This window comes from Solanum tuberosum, unplaced genomic scaffold (assembly GCF_000226075.1).
Source record: "Solanum tuberosum cultivar DM 1-3 516 R44 unplaced genomic scaffold, SolTub_3.0 scf00017, whole genome shotgun sequence".
Classification (NCBI taxonomy): Eukaryota; Viridiplantae; Streptophyta; class Magnoliopsida; order Solanales; family Solanaceae; genus Solanum; species Solanum tuberosum.
In genome coordinates this window covers 558,441-579,218 of record NW_006238943.1, presented here as the reverse complement: position 1 = coordinate 579,218, position 20,778 = coordinate 558,441, and the positions used below count along the sequence as shown (strand labels likewise).

The window sequence follows — 20,778 nt, the reverse complement described above, 5'->3', positions numbered from 1 at the left end:
ATCGTCTTTTAAAAATGAATCCTGCAATACGTGAATTCAAATTTAATCAAGTCTTGATACGAATAAAAAACATCAGGTGAAAAATCAATAAAAAATAAAAAAGAATATTGAACTATATGGTATACAAACAAATGGATCAAGATTATACATGTTGTATTATTGGTTTGAGTCAGAGTTCCATAAGGACAAAAAAGAAGAAAATGAGCCTTTGTTTTCCATTATTTTTGAGGTTTGTGCAAATCTATCATGATTTCAATATTTTACATCATATAAACATGTACTTTATCACTAAATAAATTAGCTCCAATTCTGATAAACTAACTAATTTTTTTTGCTAACAAATACAAATAAAACAATTGAATTTAATTCTCTACTTGACTTTGATCGATTCAAAAGGAAAAAAAGGTGTGAAACTTAAATTACTCACTCAAAACGGGTTTTAAAATTTTATGTAGAACAATATAACTCTAATAAACCCTTCTGAATTCAAAATAAAATAAAGAGTCTTTGGTTAGTGTAGACAATGTACCATCATATCAAAACCATAGACGAATTTAAAATTTAAATTATGAGATAAATCTTTTAAATTGTTAATATTTAACTAATTGCATTTTTAAAGTTTTGAATTCGTAATTTTAATTGTTACGGAAAATTAAATACATGTTCACTATTTATTTATATTATATGTTGAAAATACTAAATTCTGTTAAACTTATAATATGAAAACTCTTGGTTTCCTTTATTTTCTTGTCTTGCCAATTTGAAACATGAGTGCTTGCCTTTCTAGTCACTAGTCACTAGTCACTGATCTTACTTATATATTCTTGCTCTTTTGTCTTATTTATCGTAAAGCTACTAATCTTGAAAGTATTCTTTGAAGCAAAAATTTCGATAAATCAACGAAATTGGGATTGGACTCGCGCACATGAAAAATGGTTTGACTAACAAAACTAGTGATTTTCCATTTTCCCCATTTAAAATTTAAATTATGAGATAAATCTTTTAAATTGTTAATATTTAACTAATTGCATTTTTAAAGTTTTGAATTCGTAATTTTAATTGTTACGAAAAATTAAATACATGTTCACTATTTATTTATATTATATGTCGAAAATACTAAATTCTGTTAAACTTATGATATGAAAACAATCTTGGTTTCCTTTATTTTCTTGTCTTGCCAATTTGAAACATGAGTGCTTGCCTTTCTAGTCACTAGTCTGATCTTACTTATATATTCTTGCTCTTTTGTCTTATTTATCGTAAAGCTACTAATCTTGAAAGTATTCTTGCAAAAATTTCGATAAATCAACGAAATTGGGATTGGACTGACGCACATGAAAAATGGACTGACTAACAAAACTAGTGATTTTCCATTCCCCCCGGTATAGCTTTGCTGGTTTTGAGTTTATGAGTTCTAGATTCAAGAAAATGCAACCTACTAATTACTTCATAAATATTTATACGGATTTAAAATATAAATACAAAATTTGAGTCAAAACTATTGAATTCTGTTGAATCCGTAGACAAATAATATAAATGGAGAAGTACTAACACAATTTGCATAAATAAAAGAGAATTGACACTATCCCTATTCCATGATACAATGTCAATTGAAAATCCTCAAACAGAGAAATAATGTTGTTTGAGCACTTGTTTCTGCAGTCTAAATTACTATATATTATAAACTGCTGATTTTAATTTCTCCCCCTAAACTTTGATCTTTTTTTAACATTTATGTTAAACTAGCTTGATGGCATCTTCCATTTGGTGGAGGAATATACTCTTCTATCTCCTCTTTTTCCCAATTAAGTTTTGATGCAACATTTTCTTGACTAGGAAAGTAGTCCTGCAAAATAATACGAGCTCGTTTGAATTAGCTGATTAAAAATCATTGATAAAGATAAAGTACTGAAACTACTTTTCTAAGTAAGAAGTTACGTGTTTTGATAAAAGTACTTAAACTGATTCTTGAGTAATAAGTATCACGGGTGATAACCACTTTTTTTTGTTGAAATGACCAAACTGTCCTTATAGTGATATAACTATAAAAAAGTTTGGTTAAACTGAAAGTGTTTGTAAGGTTATAAGCATTTAGAGCACACTTACAAACACGTAGATACGTTAAAAAGTGTTTATAAGCTAATTTACCTCGAGTTTATTTATAAGTTCCTTAGCAGTAGGCGCGGATACAAAGATTTGGCGCGCGTTAGGGCAGATGAAACCTTCCTCCACTGCTTTGTCTATGAAGGCTAAAAGGGAATTATAGTAACCATCAACATTCAATAGTCCTACTGGTTTGTCATGAATTCCAAGTTGAGACCAAGCAATGACTTCAAGAAGCTCTTCTAGAGTTCCATATCCACCTATGAACAGTATGACATGTTGAATCGTGTGATCATCTAATCTAATAATTTTAAGATGTTAAGGAGAGCACACGCTTATTTACTTGATTATATATTCAAAACAATGGATAAATAGTTATGTTTTTTAACCTACAAAAAAAAAACAAGAAAATTTACTTTTTATCTATTTGAGTTTTTAGTTAAGAAACCACAAGTGGATAAATCTAGTAGTTTTGGTTCAAATTGTGTATACGTGTTAAAATATTTACTAAAATATGTATAAATTTAGAAACCAGATAGGGAGTCTTGGAGCAAAGGGTAAAGTTGTTTGTACCTGACTAATACATCACATGTTTGAGTCGTGAAAGCAACTATTAATGTTTACATTAGGATAGGTTGTCTATAGAACCTGTATGAACGTTAGATACTTTGTGCACCAGACTGTGCTTCTTTTTAAAGTACAAACTCAATAACCAATTATTAAAACTTGAGGTAGTTGTTCGAGAATTCAGAACCCATAAAGTTCAAATTCCTGTCCTTCTCGACTCTCGGCTCCTAAACATATACATAGTAGATTTCTTTTTGAAACTCTAGTATTAGAGCAGAACAACAACATACTCAGTATAATCCGACAAGTAGGGTCCGTAGAGATGGCCAAGAATCTTGGAAAGGATAATGAAAACAAACCAGGTAAAGCTATAAAAGCATCAGAATGTTTGGCCATCTCTGCTTTCCTCTGGTGCATATCTGCAACTGCTTTTACCTCTCCTACTGTTTCACCAGTTATCTGCAAATGGACACACCACATACCAAGTCAATCCAAAAGGATTGGTGAGGGTCTTTTTGTATAATTGTGGTGTCTAATCAACTTATTATGCATATCACAATTAATTTTACGAGATATCTGTTAGTTCCCACTAAAGCAAGGCATAGTCATTACCAAATGGTAACTTTATAATTTTTATAATCGAGTGTCTAAGCGAACTTTTATTTAATTATTCTACGAGTGGTACTATTTTTTTATTTCATTTGTTTTGTATCTTGCTATTCCGTTGTTATATTTTTCCTTCACTCCTGCTTCGATAACATTCCTTTTGAGGTTTCGAAAACAACGTCTCTATCCCACAAAGGTATGGGGGTAAGGTCTGCGTATATCTTGTTGTTCCCAGATCCAACTTGTGAGATTACACTAGATATGTTGTAATGTGTCTGAGCTAACTTGAGTTATATATCTCGACTAATTTCATGGGACATCTGTTACCTCCCATTAACACAGATACCGATAGTTTTGTCCACCAAAACTTGAACAATATGAAAACAATCACCTAATAATTCTCAACTTTACTTATTGGCAACAAGGCTAATATCTTTAGGTGTTTTTAGGAAATTGTATATATGTGACAAGAATAGGACAAAATTGGAAGAATATGAATGTGAAGTACATGACAAAGGGAAGGAGAACAAAAAAAGAGATTATCATATAAATTCTAGAGTAGCCTCCTCACTCAAGTCTCATCATGTGAGAGCAAGACAATAAGTGTAACTTTCTATCATTATAGTGTTTAATTTGAATATCCATTTGATTAGAACACTTAATAAATGGACCATGATTAGCTAAATCAACAAATTAGGTGGGGGATTAGTGGAGAACTCAACATTTCATGTGATTTTGGTCATGTTGTGTAGAACTAGTGAAATTTCAATGATCATTTTGTTTGCTTCTTGTGACTTTTAAGTACAATTTAAGTATTTCGTGTTAACGTAGGGTTCTAGAAAGGCTTGCACTCAAAAGGATGTTGTACTATCATGATGCAAACATCACTGGCTAAGTACACAATTCGAACATGTGACCTATAGGTTACTCCAAGACTCCCTTTCATATACAAGAACATAGTAAAGAGTAGCATGGTGCACAAAACATCCTACGTTCACACAGGGTTAGAAGAAGGGTCACACCTACCCTGACACAAACATTTGTGATTGATCCCACGACTCGCACCCTTTATAACCTATAAGTCACACAAAAACAACTTTACGTTGCTCCCCTTCATGTACAAGAACACAGTAAAAGACAGTCTAGTGCACAAAATATCCTGCGTTCACAGAGGATCAATAGAAGTGACACACCTAATAAAGTGTGAAGTAGACAACCTACCTCACAACTCGAACCCATACCCTATAGGTTTCAAGATTCTCCTTCTTTTTTTTATGTCTAAAGTGGCAATGAGGACCCATCTACTTACAATAAGGGGGACCAGGAGAAAGGAAAAGGAAAGGAAGGGGACAAGGAAAAGGATGGATTTTAAAGAAGAAAAGATGGAAAACAAATTAAACACAAACAACCAAACTAAACACTAATAAAAATTCTGTTTTTTTCACTTTAGGGTATGTCCCATACCGACAAGTGCAAGAACCATGTCCAAAGATAATAAAGATGAGGTTGAAATTCCACTAATAGACTACCACAAGATCAACAAAGAATAAGAACCAAAAAAATATTCTAAATATCTTATGTTTCCCCTTTCCTCTCCTCACCTACGTTGTTCGGAATCTTTAAAAATATCATCAGAGAAATAAGGAAGACTTTTGAATCATATAGTCTTAAATTAAAGATATGTAGAGTGTATCAAAATATACTTTAATCTAGTAGTTTCAGACATGCCACGAGAAAAATTAAAATTAAAGAGTCGTAAAAAAAACGAAAAAATATTCTTCTTAAAACAGACTAAAAAGGAGAAACGGAGAAAGTATATTTTTGAGAATCTGACATGAATGCAACAATATTTTAAAGAATCCGAACAGAAAAAATAAAATAAAATAAAACTTCAAAATGCTACTAGTAATGTTAAAGGAAAAAAAAGAAGCATACCTCTCTAGGCATGAGTGTCCTTGGAATCACTCTGAATACAAGAACATGATAAAAATTTAAGTCAGGGGTGTGTGTGATCATAGCAAATAATTTATCTTATTTTTCATATTACAAGTTTGACTTTTTATAAAATATTACTATACGTATTAATGATCTTTTAAGTGATCTGATAATGTAGACGTAGAAACTCACCCAAGGACATGACGACCACCACTGTAAACTGCTTGAGAGACCAATCCCATCAAGCCAATACTTCCTCCTCCATAAACTAAGTCTATATTTCTTGATACCTTGTGTACAATCAAGAATAGTAATGTCATAAAACTGAAGTAGATGATGATATAACAACAATATATTTAGTGTAATTCCTCGACTTTTATTTTACGAGTTGTTTACGATATACCATCAACTTTAAACAAATAGTGGACAATCATAGTTCTTTAGAAACTTGACCAAGAAACTAGGGGTGGGGTAGAGTGAAAAGAATATTATAAAATTGGCCCCTTATGTTTGAAAAAACAACTTAATGACACATTTGTTACAAACCATTAATTAGAAAAGTTTCAAGAATGTTCTTTCGAAGTATAGAGCCTTGAGACATGAATTTATAATTATGGTGTTCGAATTAATTTGTACATAATTTCACCCGGTAGGATGAATCAAGACTTACGAGTCACAACACTTTTTTTTAATAACCATGGTGTTCAGACCTATGTTGTTTAGACTCTTTAAAACTCCAACACGGACATAATATTGAAAGTGAAGGGTCCACACAACTTATGTTCAGACCAATCTACACATAATTTCACGGGGTACCAATTGCTTTCTACCAACATAAATATCAAATAACTCTGTCCACTAAAACTAAGACGAATACAAAGAAATCATCTAATGTTATGTCCTAAGTTCTCCTAGTTATAATTATAGGAAACAAAATCATTTGTGCAACAATTAGTCTATTCTTGTAAAGTATTGAAAGCAGATTGTTTTTTAAAAAAAACAGAGAATTTTTACTCACAAGTTCTTTCCCAAGCTCAACTGCAGCCTCTTTATAGCCACTCTTTTTGCCAGGACTACTACCACAAAACACACAAATTTTCTTAAACTTTGATTGCTTCATTTCTTTCTCCAACTTCTCCATCTCCATTTTTCTAATGTGTGTTGAGTAGTTGCTTAACTTCTACTTTGCTTGTGTATATATTGATGTTATTGATAGTGGCCTTTTTGTAGTAAACCTCCCAACACTACACCCCACACACTTGGAGGTGGGGATAAGGGGGGGTGGGGTAGGACCCAAGGTTGTAGTATACAAATATCCATTAAGACAAATACATTTCATAGGCTCAGAACTGGACATCTGAAGTATGAACAATATACTATGATGATCGAATAAAAATCAAAATGAATCATGCTCTAGTATCATGTAAAATAATCAATCTCCAAATTGTTCAAGCCATATAAAGAAATTATTCATCACTTCTTCAACTATTTTAGTAAAAGGTTTCTTGAAATTCTTTTTTATTAATTGTCACGTGCTTATACAAATTGCATTCCATATTGTTGAAAAAATCAAGCTTGACACGCTTATATCCACATCCACTCACATTGCTGTCAGGTATCATATTCCTCCTCTACCCTTCTTAAGTGCATTACTCAATTTGCCCCTTCACTTGTTATTGAGCCGAGGGTTTATCGGAAACAACTTTTCTATCCAATAAGATCTGCATACACCACTAAAAGGTTGTTTGGTACATGGGATGGGATAAGCATATATCCCATTATTTTGTCTCACCTTTTGATACCAGGCTGCATGCACTTTGACCGGATACCAGTCATTTCTCTCCAGCAACATCACTACATCAAAAAAAATCATTAACGGTAATTAAGATTAATTGTTACTAAATATATATTTTTAGTGGCAATTAGCACTCTTTGTATATGTCCCTAAAATATTTAGCGACATTGGTTCTAATGACACTTAACTAATGTCGGTTAAGACTTTAGTACTCTTTACTAATGTCAATATTTATTGCCGCTAAAAGTTATTTTTGTTGTAGTGCATGTACTAGGTACGTAATTCTGAACATTAAGGCTAGAACAGATGGGAAGAAATCAGCTAGTGTTTTGTCTTAATTAGGTTCGACGTTCTGTAGTATGGGATAGTAATTCCACCGTTTTAGTATAAACGGTGTGATAAAATGATCGCGGGATCAACTAATAGCTCAAACTAAAACATAGATGTATAAAGTTAATCTCAAATTATATTTCGAACGTATCAAATGACTCTTACTTATGGGATTACACCGAAAATAATGGTGTTGTTGTTGTTGATTCTCTCTTTGGTGCAAATACAAGTGAACATCCGTACGGAATGGGAGTAAGGAACACTACATGTGGGGTTTCACAAGGGTGCATTTCAATTTGGAGAAAAGTTCGAGATGGATTCAGAATATGAACTTTATGCTAACATGAATATAATTAGAATAATGATTTCGTAAGTAAAATTTGAGAGAGTAGAATATACATAAATTTTAATATATTTTAGTGAAATCTGATAAGGATATAATATATACAAATTTAAATATTATTTTCGGAGATAGAAACGTTATTTTTGTTACTCATGAAACAAGAAATGGTAAAATAAGTTAAGATGAAAATATCGAAGAAAAGAGTATTGGCAACAAAAATTATAAAGACAAATATTGGTAACTAAAATAGTAAAGATAATCAAACTAAAAGAAATAATAGTAGTGATAAAATTAAAGATAAGGATAATGATAAGATAATAATAAATAGTACTAAAATATCACGTTCTCCCATAGAAAAGAGAGAAGTGTTCAGTTATCTTATATCTATTACTCCCTCCGTCTCTCATTTTATATGTCATCCCTTTTTATAAATAATTGGATCACAATACTTGTCATTTAATAAAATTTATGCATAAATTACCATATTTTACCTATTATACCTTTGATAGAATAGTTGATTAATCTTATCATTTATTAATAAAGTTGACTTAAGAAAACATTAAATAAGGGTAGAAGGGTAAAGTTACATCATTTCTTAATACAAGTGTAAAGTAAAAATGTGACATATAAAATGAGACGGAGGGAGTAATTTTCTATGCTTTCCTATGTGAGATCATGTTTCTTAAATTTTTTGTTTTTAATTTCTCGCCCTTCTTCACTTGAGGTATCTGTGTTCCTTCTCTTCACATATATCCAAATTATTTCATTTTCGCTTTACGCATCATGTCTATCATGAAGGTCACTAACATATTATCCCGTATATTTTCATTCCTAATCTTATCTCCTAACTAGTATATGCTCCACACATCCATCTAAATATGAAGTTTATGTTTAAGTTATTGAATTTAGATGAATTATATTTTACTATACTACATTAGAGAGGGTAAAAATTTCGTTTTAATATCATATGAACGACTATATCAAATATTTATGTGATTATAATTTATTTTTTAAAGGATAAAATATTAAGTGTATAGTCTACACTAATTATTTCTAAATTTTGAAGTGTGTTTATTTTCCTTTTTAGCGAACTAAAAAGAAAATTTTTCTTAAATTTTTTACAACAAAAGTAACGATTTTAAAATGTTGAAATAATTATGGAAAATGATAATATACTTAAGTAATTTAATTTCTAAATGTTAAGTGTCTGACGCACTTGACAAATTTGGCATTTTGTTGAATGAGAATCTTAAAGTATTGATAAAGTCGTACATATGTATAGGTTATAAATTTGAATTATATGATTTTATAATGATATTTGTATTTGAGTAGACTGTCTATATTAATATATTGAAGAAAAAAAAGTTTAGCAAGTTATATGCGTGTCATGACCTGCAGGTCACGACAGAGGCGTATCTAGAGGGGGTGTCGTGGGTTCACGTGAACCCATGCTCCTCTCTCTAGATCATACATAGTAGTGTTATATTTTTTTTAAAATATTTAAATATATATGTCACGACCCGAGTCTACACCCTGGACGTGGCCGGCACTCGAAGACCATTGCTGGTCCCCAAGCGAACCCTCATCCTAGTTGACTACAAGCGGAAAACTAACTTAAGCATGCAAAAGCTTAAAACTGAAATAAAAGTTCATAAAACTTAAATACAAACTTTAAATCCAAAGAAAACTCTGTATAATAAAAAAGCAACTTTAGTCTTTAAAACATTTAATAAAATAAATGATACAGACTTTTCAACTATACTGACTATCTATGAAACCTCTAACTATTAAAGATAAAAGTCGGGACAAGACCCACGACATCCTAACAACTGATATAACTGAAAGGTAAATGAAATCCTCCGGAAACAAGGAGGCTCACCATAGATAACTCGAACTCCCGGATGTATCAATGAAGCTCCTGTTGATGATCCTGAATACCTGTGTCTGAATCATGGGAAGATGCAGGCCAAATGGCTCAGTACGTGGAATGTACAAGCATGTAAGGGAAATTCTAAAACATAAACATAAGCTTGAAACTTGATAAAAAGGAAACATACTTACCTCTTCTCAAACTTTCTCAACTCAAGGAATACTCAAGGATACTCAAAACTACTCAAACTTACTCAACTCAGAAGTATTCAAGGATAAGATACTCAACTCAGAGATATGATATTCGACTCAAATATATGATATTTGACTCTGGATACTCAACTCAATATGACTGAACTCATTTATGTTGTGGAAGTTTCTCTAACTGACAACCATCACATAAGAGCTATTGTGATGATACAACGATCTTCCTCACGCTGCTAGTGCATCCTATACCCGACCAAAGGTATAGGACCTGAACTGCCTAATGGATCCACTAGTCTATTTTGAAAAAGGTTCATCTAAAAGTATGACTCTTTTCTACCCATGGTGGCTACATGGTTTATGGAGGTTGTGAGTTGTCTGAACTCTCCCCCATATCGGTACTCAATACGACTCCCAAAAATATACTAGCTCTTATGTTTTAAAAACATACTTCTTTCTGCTGATTTGAGATAAATGCTAAAAAACTTAGCTCAAAGGCTATCTTGGAAATCCCACTTTCCTCTCTTGCCTCATTTAAAAAGCGATTACTCTTTTCTGAAAACTAGCCCGAAAGCTCTTTGGAAATCTCAGTTTCCGTTCTTATTTAAATGTGAAAACATTTATAAACTCTTTGGGAATACTTAGTCCCCATATACTTTTGAAGAAAAAGACTTCAAACTTTACTCTTTACTCTTTACTGAACTCAAAACTTAAGACTTAAAACAAAGCTAAAACGTTTGTAAAAGACTTCTTAAAATATGGTTCATACCGAATTATGGACATGAACTACTCAAAGCAAGGTTTTCAATAACCATAGATAGAACTCACATACTTGGAACTCAAAAACTTCAATAATACTACTTATTTCAAGAATGCTCAACTTAGAGTTCATGCGGAATTATGAGCATGAACTACTCAACTCAATGACTCAAAGATACTTCTCAAAAGGGGTTAGGAACTCAACACTTAAAGGCTTAGAACTTGAAGACACCACTTCTCTGAAGGATGCTCAACTTACGACGTGCATGCGGAGTTTATGGGCATGAACGACTCGACTCAAGGGTCAAAATATCAATAAGGAACATATGTACAACTCTTCTCATTGTCATACTTACTTTCTCAAAATTTAACTCAAATCGATGATAGATCTCAAATGATTCAGAATTGAATTCTCAAATGATTCAGAATTGAACTCAAAGGCTTCCTTGAACTATACTCTTAACTCTCTCTTGAATTTGAATTATGAATTCAAGAGTTATGATTCATGATATAAAGGATCTCAATAACAATATAGCTATTCGATAATTAGGAATAGAACTTTTAAAAGAAACATGAATTCAAGAACTCAAAATCAACTTATCTCAAGAATACTCAAATCTAGGGAAAGTATCCTAGATTACTCTTTTACTGATCTGAAAGTAGATGTAGGGCGTGAGGACGAACTAGTCCAACACTATGATAGCCTTACATACCTAAAAGAAAATGATTCTTGAAGAATCTTTAAGAATCTTGAAGAAGAACTTGATTAGAAGCCTTGAAACCCTAGCTTGAAGGTAAACATCAAGAAAACCTTTACTTGAGATTCTCGAGTTAGTTTCTAGAAATCTCTATGGCCAAAAATTTTGATTTTCATGAGTGAAGATGAAAATCTGATTGTTTTGAGCTTTTTGTTTGTCAAGAAATTCGTTGATGGTTTTCTTGGAGGTAAAAAGACAAAAACGATTATTTTCAATACTTTCCCGTCGGCTAATTCGTAACAGCACTGTATAGGTTACTAAAATAGTCATAACTTTTTACTCAGATATTGGATTGACGTGAAATTGGTGGGGTTGGAAAGTAGATTCAATTACCTTTAATTGGATAGGTTATGGCTCACATAACTCTTACTATTCTAAGAGATACTAAAGTTGACCCAAGCAGAATTTTACATCAAAACTTAATGAAACTTCAAGAACACTTATCAAGAACTCATCAAGAACTCTAATCTTTAAATTTCAAGAACGAAATTACGCTGAATAAATCATGATTGGTGTGTGGGTGAAAGAACCCAACACGATGGAAGCTTACATACCTCTTAGGGATTAAACCCATGGCGAAAATCCGCAACAAGACGCAAGAATCTCGACGAACGCTTGATCCTCTCCTTTTTCTCCTCTTTTCTCTTCTTCTTTTCTCTCAACTAAAACCCTAGGTGTAAACTAGGATTATAAAACTGAACCTAATCATATTATACTTCTAAAATATTACTAAAAACGAATTAAATCTGATTGGGTAAGGAAAAGACCAAAATACCCCTCTAAAATCCGGTTTTGACTTTCCTTAACTGGCAGCCTAACTTCAAAAGGTCATATCTCACTCGTCCGACCTTGAAACTTAGCAAACTCAGAGGCGTTGGAAAGATAATTGAAAGGTCTTTCCTACGGTATATGGTATCACACCTAACTCATCCTGAGCTATGAGTTATGGTCGTTTGAAGTCGACCCAAAACTCATACTTAATAACTTGCAAAATTTCAGATTTTGCTATTTCCAATTTAGTTCTCTTTCGAACTCAAGTTGCTACATCTAGTGAACTTAACACTTAAGAAATTTTAATTCCTCGGTAAAATCCTATTCACAACGAAGAACGGTTCGGGTCTTAGCTCAAATTTTTTTTCTGGGGTGTTACAATATAGATGTGTGAACCCATGTTCAAAGTATCATATAATAATGCGATGATGATTAGGTGCACCTCTCTAAGTGAGGAAAAAAAATTTAAATCTTATATCTATCTTGTCTTTTTGAGTAACACCACTCCAAGTGGTTATCGGTGACACTTTTGACGTTTCAACTAATTTTTCTTTTGTATTTTTGCCTTTAATCTTTCAAAATTTTCAAGTGTCTTACATTGAAAATTCCTAAAAAATTTAGCACTGTAAATTTTTTATATAATTAAATCAAATGTGTATATTAAAATTTAAAACTAATAGTATTATATATTTTGGATCTATAGTTTTTAAAATTTATATTTAAGATACATTTCTTCGTAATCGTGCACCAGGATGGACCGTTGGGCTGCCTACACCACATTCTTGTGGGTTATGAAGGTGAATAGGGCGTCATGCAGAAGCTTACAATTGCAAATCAAGTCATTGATAAATTAGATGACAAAAACGTATACTTAAAATAAAAAAATATTATTTTATAAAATTTGGCCAATTGGCCTACATATTAAAAACTAATAAAAAAGTTAAAATTGTAGAGAGAAAATCTCCCCATAAACTAAACTCTTAAACGACTACATTGTGGATACTATTGTGTTCTTTGATATGAGAAGAGGGGTCTTCTATTTATAGGATTCCATACATTTCCTCTAAGGAAAGAATAAACCAAATATGAAAGAAAATTAATCCCTAAATGGGATAGAAAATAGTTCCTTAGAAAAAATATAAATAAAGAGATACTAAATAAAATAAGAATAAAAATAAATAGATTAATAAACCGGTATTTTCTCTTTGAACGAAAACCAAAAAATCTCAAAATATATTTTCCTTTCAGAAAAAGTTTAAGCATTTATGGTAATACTTTAACTTTTCTTTAAGGAAAAAAAAACTTCAAATAAGATAAGAAAATCAGGGCAAAACCCTAACACACATAACCTTAAAATATTTTCTCGAATTCTAGGTGAATATGAAATGTTTAGTACTCAAATTCTTTTTGTTAAAATTTCAAATACCAAGTGGCCAAATTAAGTCTTAACTTACCCATCCCATAAATAACCAAAAAGTATTATTGATAAAACATTGGAGGAATATAAGTGATCACATGGAAAATTGAATATTATTAGGATATAATCAATTTGTTTAAGCTACATAGCATATTTGCTACACTAAAATGACCCTACAACTTAAGTTTATCCCCTTAACAAATGCATAAATGAGTCAACCTCCATTGAATCATGTGCTCATAGAAGCAAATGGTATAACAAATTATCTTGCAAAGTATGTAGCAAGTAAACCATCGAAAGGATGTAGGGCAGCGGATGTCACTTCTTTCTTTTTTAATTAGGGTACTTTCGAGTTTTGAATATAAAAAAAATAATCATTGATAAGAAGCGTTTCTCCTGAATGAGATGAATGCAACGCCAATCTAAATTAATTAAACTTCAATACAGATACTAGACATTAAATAAGAAAAAAAAGCATGTAGTAATAAGTAATGAATATTATAGAGAATTTAATGTTTAATTTATTCTATTTCCTATAGTTGAGGGCATTCTTTTAGCCCCTTTCTTATTAATATATCTTTGTTATATATATTGTGTTTATTTGACTATTAATATGGACCTACTCTTTGTGAGGATCATGATTTGATATAGTGATGGGGCATTGTCTTCTCCTTATCAAACAAGTGAAGCACACTAATTAATAATGGCATCATCACTACTCTATATATCCCATGCTTTAAATTTTATCTACAATTTGTAATAATTGAAATAGGATTAATTGATGACTATGAAAGTGGCAATCCTAACCAATTCCACTATAAAAAAAAAAACAAAAAAAACTAGTTGTACAAATTAAGGCCGCCACTAATTTGGCTTCTTTCACTTACCAACTAGGTTGATGTTGGGATCGAAATAATGAAGCGTTATACAAAAGTTAATAATACAAATTTTGAAAGATGTATGATTTTTACTATGATTTATGTTTTAAAAAGATAAAATTATGAAGAGAATAATTTTTCCCTAAATAGAAACGGGTTCATAATTTGAAGTGTATTACAAATGTCCAAGAGGAATCGAAATCCTCATCGAGGAGGGTTGATAAAGCTTAAGCAAGACTCATTTCTATCTGTGGACCAAGAGACTACTTTGTTATTAAGTTTACAACTAATATTTCTTATATATTTAATAGATTTTGCAATATATGTAGGATCCACACAAATATTTTTGAGTTTCCAAAAACCCACACTCTATACCCTAGATTTGTCCTTGTGGATGGCTAAACAAAACTCTTTTAATGACTAATGAATACTATTATGTTATTACACGAAGGAAATATATTCAATTTATAAAGTTTTAAATCCTTTTCTTTTTAAAAAAGATTAATTTTCTTTTAAAAGTAAAACACAAATATGATAAAAAAAAAATAAAAAAAAATTAGGGCAAACTCTTCCTGTTGGTGACCAAAAGACTAGCACATGATTTGGCCCTTTAAAAGTGTTGTACCCTATCTTATCCTCTAAAAATGCATTGGTTTTAAAGGTCTCGATATAAAAAATTCGATCAATATAATTATTTAATGTACACTCGTATATATGGTACAGTATATAACAAATTATTTGATTTTTAAAACTCACTAATCCAATAAGATATTTTGAATTTTATTTTAACTCTAAAGACTTGAATATGAGACCTCTCGTTAAATTGCTAAAGTATAATGAATTCTTTACAAATATATGTATTAGTGTACGTATGACAAAGAGTTGATAAGATAAAAGATGACCACACCACACCATGAAGATATAGACAGTAGCTTTTTAATTAAAAACACCACGTTTTATATGCTTTTGAAAAAATGTATTTTCACTACACAATGATTACAATTCTGAGCACCATTTCTGGTCCAACCAAACATTTAAATAAGGTGTTTGAATTTTAAAAGTGTTGTATTTAATTGTAAATATTAGTTTAAAATTCTTCTCATTGATGCAAAGAATTAACCTTAACCCTAGCTATTTTCTAAGAGTTTAGAAATATGTTTAAGAATTTCAAGAAATTAAGAAATTGATTTGGGAATTTACACAAAAAAAGGATTAAAATTTGATGCATGTTATACACGGACACGTGTCCTTTAGGATAAAGAAAGTAATTATTTTTAAAAAAAACCTATAATATGATATGGAAAATGTCATTATCAAAAATGCATTGTATCAATTAAACATTTTATATTTATTTATATGTAACTGTATAGTTGATTGGCCATTGAAGCAAATCATTTCTTAGTGGGGGAATTAATATCATGAGTCATGACATTCTATTTCTTTTTTGGAAAATATTAACCATACTTTTTTTAATTACTTATATTATTTTTTTAGAGTATTAATTCTAGTGATGATGTGATTATGTTTGTATTTTGATGATTAGGTAAGTTCCAAGATATATTTAGAGCTAAATCAGAGTTAAATGAGGAAGGAAACCATATAAAATGAGTTCACATTCGACACTTAATCATATAATTGAAAAGTTTTAAATTATGATGTACAGTAAAAATTGCGTTGTGTCGAATAGGATCACCATGCCATCAATGGTGTCCGCCCAAATCATTTATTTTTTCAATTCTAGTTGGATTTGGATTTTAATCCCCTATTGTAATGTACTCTATAAATACATTCTAAACACGATTTTTTAGATAATTTTTTACCTCATAATAAGAACTGGCTATGAACCATCATATGGAGGTCAAAGTTTATTGAGTTCTATTTCTTGTTTACATAATTATGATAGTTGAATATAGTTAACAATTAATCCCAAGTATTTATGGGTTCGACACTTTAATTGTATCACTTTATTAGTTGTATGACCGCATATACTTGTGTGTACGTTTTGAAAGCAACAAAAGTTTAAATTGTTAGATATGAAACACATTTAATTTCCTTTTTATTAGATTTTTTATATAACATATGATCGATGCACTAACTTTAAGATTGTACAATACCCATACTTTACCCTTTATTGACAACTAAAAGTTTTGAAGAAATAAGGAATCAATAGAGGTTGCTTCACAAGACTAACTTAGAATATTCCATTTGTTGATTGTTACCTTTTTTAAAAAAATTTGTTATTCTTTTAGACTTAGTTGATAAAGAAATGAGATAAAAAGTGTACCTTAGTTGATAGAGAAATAATATATAAAGTTGAAATTGGAAAACCAATATGTTTCAAGAGTCTATATATGTGGTTCTTGATATAGACTCTGGATTTTTGAAGATAAACATCAAAATCCTATTGATAGTTTTTCTTGACAGGTAGAAACGGAATGTCTACTGTAATCTGACTTGAATTACTGGTCGTTGGAAATCCTCACAACACGAATGATGAAACCCTAGCTAGTTGTTCTATTATATATCATGGAAAGTCACGAACGGACTCGTGGATCTTTTAACAACCCTTTATTATAAGTGGATCTAGATAATATTTTTCGACACTTATCTAATAAAAAATAATGTGCATATTCAACCATTCATTTTTTTAATGCTTAGGACCACTTTGGAAATTTTCTAACAAGGTATTTTGTTTTAGCTTCTCTCTTTGTCATTGTTGCCTTCTTAAATTGGGAACTTTAATTTACACTTGTGGTGTCTAATGGGAAAAGGAAAATATCACTTTCATTGCTTCAAATTTATTGGTGGTATGTAAATATTCTAGTACAAATCCAGAAAGGTTGTGGTGAAATAAAATAAAAAATTTAGCTTTAATCATAATCTCGGTTATGAGCCTCAGAAATAAAAATAAAATAAGGGAGCACTTTCCTTTTTAATGAGCCTAACATGTAGAGGCAAATTCAATATTTGAAGTTTATGTAAAATAATAATTGATTTTCAATTAATAAATTTCTTGATAAAAATATTGAGTTTGGTAAAAATTATTTAATTTCCGTGAATTTATACACTATGCTCTGAATCTACCTGCTTAATCGGTATGAATATGTATTATCTTAGAGATGAAAATGTTAATATCGAACGCCGAATGAAAAATTAATAAAATAAATACATGTACATATGTCATATGTATGTCATATGTCAACATTACAACAACCAAACAAGTAAGAGAATTTCAGAGGGAACTTCCTTAGAAAAATCAACAATTAATATATAAAAAAAGAGTCAAATGTTCAATTTAAGACAATTCATGAGTACTTTTCCATAGTGGGCTGCAAGATTAATATATTATGATATTGATAGGAAATTAGAGGAGGATGGAGAGTATAAAATATAAAGAGATAAATATATACATAAAAAAAAATTTCAACATCTATTATATATACATAAAAAGACGTGAAAGAATCTTTTACGATATCGTGGTTCTTCCCTCTGAGTATGTATGACTAGATGCGTTGGGTTTCATATTTGATTAACTAAAATTCTTAGGAAATAATCTTTTAGGTAAATAAATTATTATTATTATTTTATTTTTTAAAAAAAATAAAGAATACAAGTTCTAAAAATGACATTTTATATTGATAGTGAGTCAATAATTTGTACTCTAGACTTTATTCCATAGGACATGCACCGTTATATCAAATCAAATAATGTAACTAAAGTTATAATTTTATATTCCAAATTAACATAGTTAATAAATACGTGATGATTAAACCTAGTTAAAACAAAAATGACATAATTAGCACAAGTCATAGTCCAAATTAACTACAAAAGCGATAGAAACCAAAAGGCATAGAAAATACTGGAAAGTTAAGAATAAGAAAGAAAGAGAATAGTCTCGTCGATCCGTCTCAAATTAGTTATCATAATTAGTAAATTTTGACCAACGTTTTAAATATATATTTTCGTCAAATTGACATGAGAAAAGTTACAAATTGCTGTATTTTTTTTTATATAGTTCTTAATATTTAATTTTTAAATTTTAATTGTAAAATATTGAATTGATCAAATTCAATTTTAGCATTGAAAACTAATCAAATTTATTTTCGAAAAGCATATGGTAAATAAGAAAATATGAAGGTTGAGGATTAGTGTAGAAGGTTAGTATATAATAACATGTTGTCTTTTCATTATCCGTGTGTGGTAGTATTATTTCTTTAGTCTCCTACTTTCTTAGACTTCGATTTTATTTTTACATGTTGGTGTTTTTTTTCTTTGATTTTCATATTGATTGTTGCAACTACTGGTATTTTTTTATTGGTTTTCTTTTTCTACTTGTTTGATACATTTTATTTGAGTCAAGTATCTATTAAAAAAACCTCTTTTAACATTATAGATTGTGTTGGTGTAATATACCACAAATATAATAAATTATCGTTGAAAATAAAATGACAAAAATGAATAAAAAAGTATTCAGTCTAAGGCGTGGATATCTCGCTCTCTTTAAGCCCTCTAGGATACAACAGTCTAATAACGTCGTATAACTCAAGCAACTCGGGATTAGTTGAAGAGTTCAAAGCTCCACATAAGAACACCTTCCTTCAACATATAAATACTCTCTTTTGTATAGCGAATATAGTAGAAGACTTAAAATATTTTTCTTTGTCTCAACTCTCTCTTTCACTGCACTAATCTCAATATAAACACAATATATATTACTCCTCATTTTTTTCACTTTATATTTTCTTGTATGTCTCTTCTTGTATTCAATCGTAATACTAGGGTAAGTGAATGACTTATAAGTTACATGAGTTACAAGAATAAAGAGGAAGAATAATGGGTGAAATTAGTGATAGATCGTGACAATAGTGGTTACAAGAGTTACACCACAATAATGACCACATTCTTGTCAATTTATATCCACTAAAATATGCATTTAATATTTTATTTTAATAATGAAATATATATACATTAACAGATTGAAGTAAAGCTGCACACATTTTACCATCATCAAAATATAGAATTTTACTGAATATATTGTTATAAACTTGACAACCAATATGGAACGAATGAAATAAGAAATAAAGACAGGTCAACTTTTTGAAAATTGTGTCATGAGTTCCATCCAATATTAAATGCAAACATAAGGACTATTTATTTATTAGTTACTCCCTCCATTTCAGAAAGAATAACTTAGTTTGACTTGACACGGTGTTTAAGAAAATAAAAAAGACTTTTGAATATTGTGATCATAAATTAAAGTTAATATACCACGTGGAAAACTGAATAAAAATGTTACCGAAAAAAAGAAAAAGATCATTCTTTTTGAAACAGACTAAAAAGGAAATGAGGTCATTCTTTTTTAAATGGAGGGAGTATTACTTATGATTAAAGTAAACAAACCGACTTTATTTTTGTCCACACATTGAGGATGATTTATGTTATATTGTTTTCTTGATAAGTTTAAAGTGGTGTATTTTATGGGGTTCAAAATTAACATAAAAAAGACTTGTGTGGGCAAAAAGTGAACAAATTAACGTGATCTTTTTTTTTTTAGATAAAAAAAAGGAAAGGATAGATAACCACGCAAATACAACAATTTTTTATGTTATTTTCATCAAAAAAGATGATTTGACAATGTTGATGTATATATGTCTTCTTAATTAATTCATTAAATTATTAGTTAAATCTTCAATTTAATTTCTAATTTATGATAAACACTTTTTTCTTGAAATATTATTTACTTTTTCTAAAAAAGAATCACTATTAATAACATTATTATGTAGGGTTTAAAGATAGCAATCTAGGCGGATTGCAACTCAGATTCATTTTTATTCAACTCATTTTTTATCTATTCAAATTTAACTTAACTTGTTCATTTGCTGCTGCCATTTTTCTCCTTCTTTTGTCTAATTTGAATTTTTACATAATAGAGCATCCCAATGAAGAACTTCACGATAAAAATAATTATAATCTTTACTTTTTTCAAAGTGTAAATTTCATATATGGCATATATTATAGTACTATTTTCAGGCTATAGCAGTAGATTTAAACTTTCAAGCTATAGCATTAAAATTTTCAGGTTTTAACAAATTCACAAATAAAAGAAATGTTTTTATTAATTCGAAAAAAGTTTTAAAAAATAAATAAACGAAAATTTAAAAAAAAATGAAATTATAGATAATAAAGTAAAAAACTGAAAGTGTGGCTTGTAATTTAATTTGAAATTTATTGTAGATAATTAATGATTAGCATGAAATAAAGATTCAAACAAATTAACAATATTTTTTATCCTTAATTCACTCAAAATCAGTTAAGATAAACTAAAAAATCAGATCATATCATTTTTTTGTAGATAATTAATAAATAGCACGAATTAAGGGATTTAAACTAATTAAGATTATTTAGTATCCTTAATTCACTCAAATCAGTTAAAATCAAATAAA

At 29.9% G+C, this 20,778-nt stretch overlaps 1 protein-coding gene across 1 annotated transcript; it reads right to left on the bottom strand.

The window, feature by feature from the left end:
• Nucleotides 1-1,486: 1,486 nt before the first annotated feature.
• LOC102584678 (cytokinin riboside 5'-monophosphate phosphoribohydrolase LOG1) lies at nucleotides 1,487-6,417 on the bottom strand. Its single transcript, XM_006340118.2, has 6 exons — nucleotides 6,230-6,417; nucleotides 5,404-5,501; nucleotides 5,212-5,242; nucleotides 3,030-3,129; nucleotides 2,149-2,363; nucleotides 1,487-1,846 (listed from the first exon to the last, which is right to left on the bottom strand). The coding sequence occupies exons 1-6, from the start codon at nucleotides 6,356-6,358 to the stop codon at nucleotides 1,733-1,735; spliced, it is 687 nt and encodes a 228-aa protein (XP_006340180.1). The 5' UTR covers nucleotides 6,359-6,417; the 3' UTR covers nucleotides 1,487-1,732.
• Nucleotides 6,418-20,778: the final 14,361 nt, after the last annotated feature.